Raw genomic sequence first — 8,138 nt, 5'->3', positions numbered from 1 at the left:
CTGGAACTGTGTCGCTTGGAGTAAAGAAATCAAGACACAAAAAGCAGATGGGAGAGAACTAGTGGACTTTGAATTGGGGACAGCCAGACACGCACAGGTGCAGACCACTATCCAGGCAGTGTAAGCCAAAGAGACTTCCCCTGAGGCATTTGGGTTACTGACGCCAGTTAACAGAGGGTCTCATGAAGCTTCAGTGCAGTGAATTTTGTTTCTTCTCATCATCACTTAATGTATTCTACAAGCAACGCCTAGTGGGAACAACAAGGCATAGCAATGCAATATGATCCTCAAATCCTACTGGGCACTGAGAAGGGCAGAGTCAAGAAGGCAATAACTCATGTCAACTTCTATTGTAATCTGGGTTGCAGTGGGGGTGATGTGTCCGGCCTCTTGCTTGTGTTGTTGTTATCCACTGCTACCCAAGAGAGGAGTGACCCAGGGACGTCATCATCCAGAGTGTGGCTGTGGGCAGCTGCTAGCCTCTCTGGGATGGTTTTCTCAACTGTCAAACAGGGATAGTACCAGTGCCCACATCACAGAGCTGTGAGGATTCAATGAGTTAGTACACGCAGAGTGCTTAGCACAAGTCTCACGCCACCTTCAACAAAGAATGGGGCTACATACCACCTGTAGTCCCCACCACCAAATGAATTTAGCAGCAAATGAATTCACAGTAACAATGGTTGACTGATGGCCTGTTGAAGGTGGGCCCTACTATTCTAATTCAGCACCCTCCACAGATGTACAGGACTGGCAGCTGCAGATCGGCAATGCATGTCTACTGAGCTGGCTTCAAAACTGCCTCTTTCTAGGAAGTATCAGAATTGCTTTCAGCATTTCTCCCCAGACAGTCTCCATAGGTGGTTCATGTTGGACACAGGCCTTGGGCCCTGTATTAATCAAAATTCTCCAGAGAAACAGAACCAACAGAGAAAAGCGTGTGTGTGTGTGTGTGTGTGTGTGTGTGTGTGTGTGTGTGTGTGTGCAGAGAGAGAGAGAGAGAGAGAGACTTATTATAAGGAATTGGCTCACATAATTATGGAGGCTGAGAAGTCCCAAGACCTATACCAGCAAGGTAGAGTCTGAGAGCTGGCAGACTTGAGGCCAAGGATCAGCCAGTGTTTCAATTCTAGTCTGAAGGCAGGAAAAGATCAATGTTTCAGTTCAGGCAGGTGGGAAGAGCTCCCCTTACTCCTCAGGGAGGGTCAGCTATGGTGTTCTATGGGGCTTTCAATGAATGGGAGGGGGCCCACCCACACTAGGGAAGGCAACCTGCTTTTCTCAGTCTACTGATTCAGATGTTAATCTCATCTAAAAACACCTTCACAGACACACCTATAATAATATTTAACCAAATATCTGGGCACCCTGAGGCCCAGTCAAAGTGATACATCAAAATTTAACCTCACAGGCCCCATCCTCTCCCTGCAGGGCTTCCCCAGCATTTGTGGACACCTGAGGAAATGCTGCAGATGCAGACTTCCTAGCACCTGATCAGGGGGACAAAGTGACCGGTCATCCTGGTTTTCCCAGTAGTGAGGGGCATTCCTGGTATTCAGACTTTCAGTTTTGAAAACCTGCACATGTCTCAGCCAAACAAAGATAGCTTGGCCATGCTAGGCAGAACCCCGTCAGCAGCAGCAGGGCCGATGCATTCCCTCCCTAGTCATCTAGCTACTAACTCATGAACGTCCCCCTTAATACTTGACCTCTGACCCCAGTCCTTCATAAGGGAATTAGTTCCTTTCCAGGAAAGCCTGAGTGTAAGGCAGTGACGAGTTCCCTTGGGCTTTGGATCAAAAGCTGTGCTCTTGGATTTGCACTTCCCGGCTGCCCCACAGCATGAGGGCCGACTTCTCCATGCTCAAGAGGAGGGAAATTAGTGCCACCTCTGGAGTGGAAAAGAAGCTAAAGGATTTGTGGCCATATCTTTAGAACCACCACAATGGCAAAGGCAGATAGGACACATATCATAAAATTGCCTGTGCCCAGCCAGTAACACCACCGTCTGTAAACTGAATCAGTAAAGCTTCCACACACTCTCAGCAGAACAGATTTCTCAAAGTCATTCAATCATAATCTAACTGGCCTGCTCTGCTTGAGGGAAAACTGGACGCTTTCACTGCCACAATTCAACACCAACCTAGAGACACCTCGAAAAATATTAGAAGTCTGCAGAAATACCATTCCTGGGAGTTCCACCCTTGAAACAGAAGTAATTATATGTATTCCAGGTAGGTTGACAGCTTTGCCATTATCTCAGAAGCTACAGGGGAAGGCAGTGACCCAGGAAGATCAGCAATGAAAAAGAAAGGACCTAAACGTCTCTTCAGTCCCCTGAACCCAAGTACCACCTCCGGGTGGAAGAAGGGAGCTCGTGTGCTCTCCTGTTCCCACACGTGCATCTCATGTCCTTTGCGTCTCTCATGCTAGGCACCTCGGTGCTCATGCTACTCTGTCGCACACACAACTGCGTGCACAAAGAGGACGGGAGGCAAGGGGAGAGGGCAAACGGTAATATGCATTATTATCTCTGCACTCAAAATTCTGCTAAAGATGTTTCTCACAAAGTGGTTAAACGAGGGCCTGTAAATTGTCTCATTTAAATTATTGCACCATTATATTTATTTTGTGTCTTATTAAGAATGCAGTTTTCTTAAAGCTAACGTGGCATGTTTTTATTTTGTAGTCTATTTTGCAACTGATATATCTATAAATTCTCTTTTAGGTGGCTGAATGATTTTTACCTCGGATCTCCAGCAAGTACAGCAAAGAAGAAAACATTCTGAAGAATCCGTCAAGTTTTCTGTGGAGTCAAGTCCGAGTGACATCCCTGTCTAGACCTCGAGCGGTAGAGATGAAGTACGCCGTCAGTCCGCACGAGAACATCAGCAATATTGCAGGAAATAATTCAGACTGTCCTCCTGTGGTTTTGCCAGAAGAGATATTTTTCACAATATCCATGGCTGGAGTTTTGGAGAATCTAATCATCCTTTTGGCTGTGATCAGGAATAAGAGTCTCCAGTCACCCATGTACCTTTTCATTTGCAGTTTGGCTGTTTCTGACATGCTGGGCAGCCTGTACAAGATCCTGGAGAACGTCCTGATCATGCTCAGAGACATGGGTTATGTCAAGCCTCGTGGCAGTTTCGAAACCACCGCCGATGACATCATCGACTGCATGTTTGTCCTCTCTCTGCTTGGCTCCATCTTCAGCCTCTCCGCTATCGCTGCTGACCGCTACGTCACCATCTTCCATGCCCTGCAGTACCACAGCATCATGACCTTGCACCGCACCATCCTCATCCTGGCCGTCGTCTGGACGATCTGCACAGGCAGCGGCGTGGCCATGGTGGTCTTCTCCCACCACGTGCCCACAGTGGTTGCCTTTGCATCGCTGTTCCCGCTGATGCTGGTGTTCATCCTGTGCCTCTACATGCACATGTTCCTGCTGGCCCGGTCCCATGCCAGGAAGATCTCAGTCCTCCCCAGAGCCAACATGAAAGGCGCTGTCACGCTGACCATCCTGCTTGGGGTCTTTATCTTCTGTTGGGCTCCCTTTGTCCTTCATGTCCTCTTAATGACCTTCTGCCCAAATAACCCTTACTGTGCTTGCTACATGTCACTCTTCCAGGTGAATGGCATGTTGATCATGTGCAATGCAGTCATTGACCCCTTTATCTATGCCTTCCGGAGCGCAGAGCTCAGAGACACATTCAAAAAGATGATCTCCTGCAACAGGTACCAGTAGAATTATTGATCTGTGACTTTAGGATCCATGGGGATAATACTGCCAAGTAACAGAATAACATAACATTCCAACAAATACTAATGCTCCTGAGTGCTGTTCCTTCCCTAATGGAAATGAGGACAATCCCACTAACTACCGTTTATACTAGCTTGGTTCTGCGTGCAACTTGCGTAGCTTTATAACTAGAGAGATAAGATGATGTACTAAAAAGAAGGATGGAACACAAAGTACACACAGCAGTACAAATCCGAGGGCTTTGAGTGAAGGCAAAAACCTGCTGTCCTGTAGATATCCAGCAAGCCTGTCCCAGGAGGGCTTTCCAGGCTGGAGGCCACTACAGCTGATTTCTGGAAGTTAAAATACCTGGGCAAGTGACTCAGGGCAGAAGCTGTAGGGTCTTTGTAAGCCCCAGGTGCTAATAAATTGCTGCCACTGAATTCACCTATCTGCCAGTGCCATGCGGAGTCCATGCCTCCCCTGCTTCTCCCCTGCCGGCCTGCCTGAGGTGTTGCGAGCCATCTCAAATCTTTCTGGTAGCAGGCAGAATAGAAATTATACATACCAAATAACCAGCTTTGAGTTTCCGATCATAAATGAACCTGCTCTGTTAGTCTTTGCTTACTCAGTAATCCACTGACCTTAAAATCCTTTCTTGGTTAAGCCTCCTTATGCGTTAAGAGAGTAAATTTCAAAGGAAGAAATAAAAATTTAATCAGTTTTGCTCCTATGTGGGAATACATAAGAGCCAGAGGAAAATCATGACCATTTGAATAACCAACCTTTCTGCATTTATCCAAATGCGGAAGTAAAGAAAAGGAGGCCCAATATTTATGTTGTGGAATGAGTGGAGTGTGTGTGCGTTCCCCATGCTTTGGGACAATGGGGAAAAAGAAAACCAAAACAACACTTCAAGCAACAGTGCTATTACTAGAGACCCAAGCCAAAGACCTGATGAAAATAACTACCGCTTTCCACAGATGAGTCGGAAAGGCAGGTCCAATCACTGCAAAATTTCCTCCTACCATCAACTGCAGAAAATATGCCCAATATTAAAAAGCGGCATCCCCAATAGGAATAAAAGAAATATATTTTTGGGCCGGCCCGTGGCTCACTCGGTAGAGTGCGGTGCTGATAACACCAAGGCCACGGGTTCGGATCCCATATAGGGATGGCCAGTTGCTCACTGGGTGAGCGTGGTGCTGACAACACCAAGTCAAGGGTTAAGATCCCCTTACCGGTCATCTTTTAAAAAAAAAAAAGAAATATATTTTGTAAATCCATCCACTTTTAATAGCTAAAGATAAAGCTTGAAGAAAAAGCCCTTGCTAAGCTGGAGAGTAACTTGAGGGGAGAGAAGGCAGAGAGGCCGAGCAGGGGAGCCCAGGCTGCCGGCGCAGGAGCCTGGCTGCTGGGGCTGAGTGAGCAGGACATGTCTTCTGCCCTCAGTGGGTCTGCTGAGAGGGGAAGACAGCCACAAGCAGGGCTGAAGTTAGGTCTGGGAAAGGCAGGAGTTTAAGAAGCAAAGAAGAAAGCTCAGAGTTGAGGGAGAGTCACAGCTTGTTCCCATGCAGCCTGTGGCACAGATTGAGACAAAGCCCACAGTGGGCCCCTTGTCCTTTGTTCTCTAGAAATCCTGATTGGATCCTTCTCCCACCAAATGGACTACATCACTGCAACGACAGCCTGAACTTAGTAATGTACGAGATACTTCATGTAAGTTTACTTATTATAAAATCTAAAGCACAAGCCTACAGATAATTTTTTAAAAGTGTTATTTCTGCCATTGAAAGGACAATGTATAGCACCCGTTTCCATGATTAAATTGAGTAGTCTCAATAAAGTGTAACTTTCTTTGGTGCTGTACTTTCTGTGATATCATAGAGGCAGGTGGTGCAATTTAACCCCCGTCATAAATGGTCCCCAACTGCTCTGCCTAAAGAAGTCCGCCTTTGAGAACAGCTTCGCCATCTCCTGACACCTCCCAAGTTCACACAGGTCACATCTGACTGTTGTCAGAGCAAAATCACCGAGACATTCTCTCCAACTCTCAGTGCATTCCATTCGTTGTGTTTAATCTAAGAAAATCAAGAAGGCTAGTCTAACAGTGTGCAAAACAAAAATACAGGCTGAGTGTTAATCCAGAGACATGTTCAGTTCTATATGTCTTCAGCTGTGTTCCCATCAGAGCAAGGTCTTTAACACTCACCATTACTTAAAAACTGAGGTTTTCCACCTCTAGCTTCACGTACAACTCACGATGAAAGCATCAACTACATGTGTTTGTGTGAGGAAGATCAATAAGGCTCAAACTTTTCCCCTAAAGACTCTTTCAATTCTTTTGTCAAATTATCAAATTTTAAACTGCTTTTCAGGTGCCAAAGTATGTGTTTGGTTTTATTGATGATCAGACAGCTGAGCACATTTGATAGAGGGTGTGTCAGTCAGAACAGCCGACGTGAAGTCCTTTTGGTGCAGGAGCGTGCTCATTGTGAGCCCTCCCACCTAGTCATAGACAGGTACGAGCACGTCCACGGGCTAGGACCCACTGAGAAACAGAGCAAAGCAGTGAAGGAATCCAGAAAAATGGTTGGGGTGTTGTTTCCTGGGCTGCGGGGAGATATCTAGCAGTAATAACAACAGCAGCAATTACAGTTGCTATGATAATAGTACCTGTTATTGCACAGTTGCTACAAGCCAGTATTAGTGCAGGAGCTTTGCATGTGCAAATCTTCACTACAACCCTAAGGGTAGGTACTGTTATTATCCTCGTGTTTTAGATGAATAAACTGAGGTGCAGAGATATTAAGTACCTCTGTGGCTGGCAGACTCTAGGTGGCCTTTGTGATTCCCACCTCCTGCTGTTCACATGTTTGTGTACTTCCTGCCCTTTGAGTGTGGGTGGAACTGTGACTTGCTTCTAACACAAAGAATATGACAAATGTGAGGGGATGTCACTCGCATGATTATTTTACATTGTACAAAACCCCGTCTTGTTAGCAGACTTGTTAGAGAGACTCTGCTTTCTGGCTTGATGAAATAGTGGATATGCTGGGGAAGCCCATGTGACAAGGAATTGTGGGGGTCCCCTAGGACTGCAGTCAGCCTCTAGATGTTACCAGGCTAGGTTCTTTGACTCCAAGTGCAATAGAAATTAACATAGGGTCAATCAGTCCCCTCAGGCAGGGCTTTATAAGAGCTTGTGCCTGGACACAAGAGGGAGGGTCCTTCAGCTGGCTCCCCAAGGGGGAGGTCGGAGAGTATCTTAAAGGGGCTTGAGTGGGAGTGGGGTGACATCTGATCATGCAGAGGTGGGAATTTCTTGGAGCTTGCGCACCTGGAGGTCATGCTTCTTCAGGCATCACGTATCTCATCAGTATGTTAAATCTTCACCCCTGGGCATGATTTCAGTATTATAGTGAGGGGGAAAGATAGTGAAAGGTCAGCACTGGGGTCCGTCTTGGCACAGGCAGTTTCGTCCAGTTCCCACAGCTGGACCTTCTCCTTTGGGTTAATATCTTGCTCCTGCATTCTTGAAAGACACCGTTGAAGAGATACATGGCTTAGCCTCCCCCTTGTCTGGGTATGATTTGGATTCCTGTGGTTGGGAAACTATTTCTCTCAGCCCTTTGTAGTCAGGGGTGAGGGGGCCCCGAGCCCAGTCGCTATTCTCTCTCGTGGGGATTCAGAGCAGCCATAAGTTCATGTGCAAGAAAATGCAGCTCTCAGTCGTGAATGCTGCTGACAACCACATTAGGCCTCATGGCCACTTAACATCAGCACAGCCATGTTAAGAAACTTTCCACCCTCTGCCCCCTCCCCTTTCCTTTCTCTGCTCCAGGAGCTGGTCAGTGAGATTCCTATCCCGGAAGTGGCAAATGTGACCATGATCATCAAAGGAACATCTTGTGGGTTGTGGTAGCAGGCACTCGGGCTGGGCCGGGAGGGATGTTTATACTGATAAATGTATATAGTGGCAACACGAATCAGAAGCATATGCTCCACCTGACCAGATGTTACCGGACCACAAGAGCTGTGTCACCTTGCATACCAGTGATTTCAAAATTGTCCATTAGTCTGCCAGAGCCCTCCTTCAAAGTCTTATAAAATCTCTGCTTTCCTTTGTTCAGGGGAGCTGATCTGACTCAGTGTCCCCTCCACACTGGTGGAATAAAGCTTCTTGGCTGAAACAGCTCCAGTCTTGGGTCTTGTAAGGCCCCATAGAAGACCCCAAAGGAGGCACTCCCTAAAACATGGTGCTTTTCTCTCCCGGATCCTAACAATCTCGCCGGCACCAAGGTGCAGCCTATCAGAAATCATTACCCACCGCCGGCCAATCAACTACTGCCCTGTGTACTAACCACCCTCTCCCAGAACCCGGCTCTATATA

The 8,138-nt window shown here is 47.0% G+C and overlaps 1 protein-coding gene across 1 annotated transcript; it reads left to right on the top strand.

Moving 5' to 3' along the window:
- The first annotated feature begins 2,857 nt into the window (after nucleotides 1–2,857).
- On the top strand, nucleotides 2,858–3,751 carry MC2R (melanocortin 2 receptor (adrenocorticotropic hormone)). The gene has a single exon (XM_008563231.1). The coding sequence runs from the start codon at nucleotides 2,858–2,860 to the stop codon at nucleotides 3,749–3,751; it is 894 nt and encodes a 297-aa protein (XP_008561453.1).
- Nucleotides 3,752–8,138: the final 4,387 nt, after the last annotated feature.

Source organism: Galeopterus variegatus, unplaced genomic scaffold, assembly GCF_000696425.1.
Source record: "Galeopterus variegatus unplaced genomic scaffold, G_variegatus-3.0.2 Scaffold12940, whole genome shotgun sequence".
Taxonomy (NCBI): Eukaryota; Metazoa; Chordata; class Mammalia; order Dermoptera; family Cynocephalidae; genus Galeopterus; species Galeopterus variegatus.
Note: the sequence above shows the minus strand (reverse complement) of the source record. Positions and strands in the feature narration are given on the sequence as shown.

Excerpts from the sequence above, each read along its gene's own strand:
- MC2R (XM_008563231.1), top strand. The coding sequence starts at position 2,858 with ATGAAGTACGCCGTCAGTCCGCACGAGAACATCAGCAATATTGCAGGA.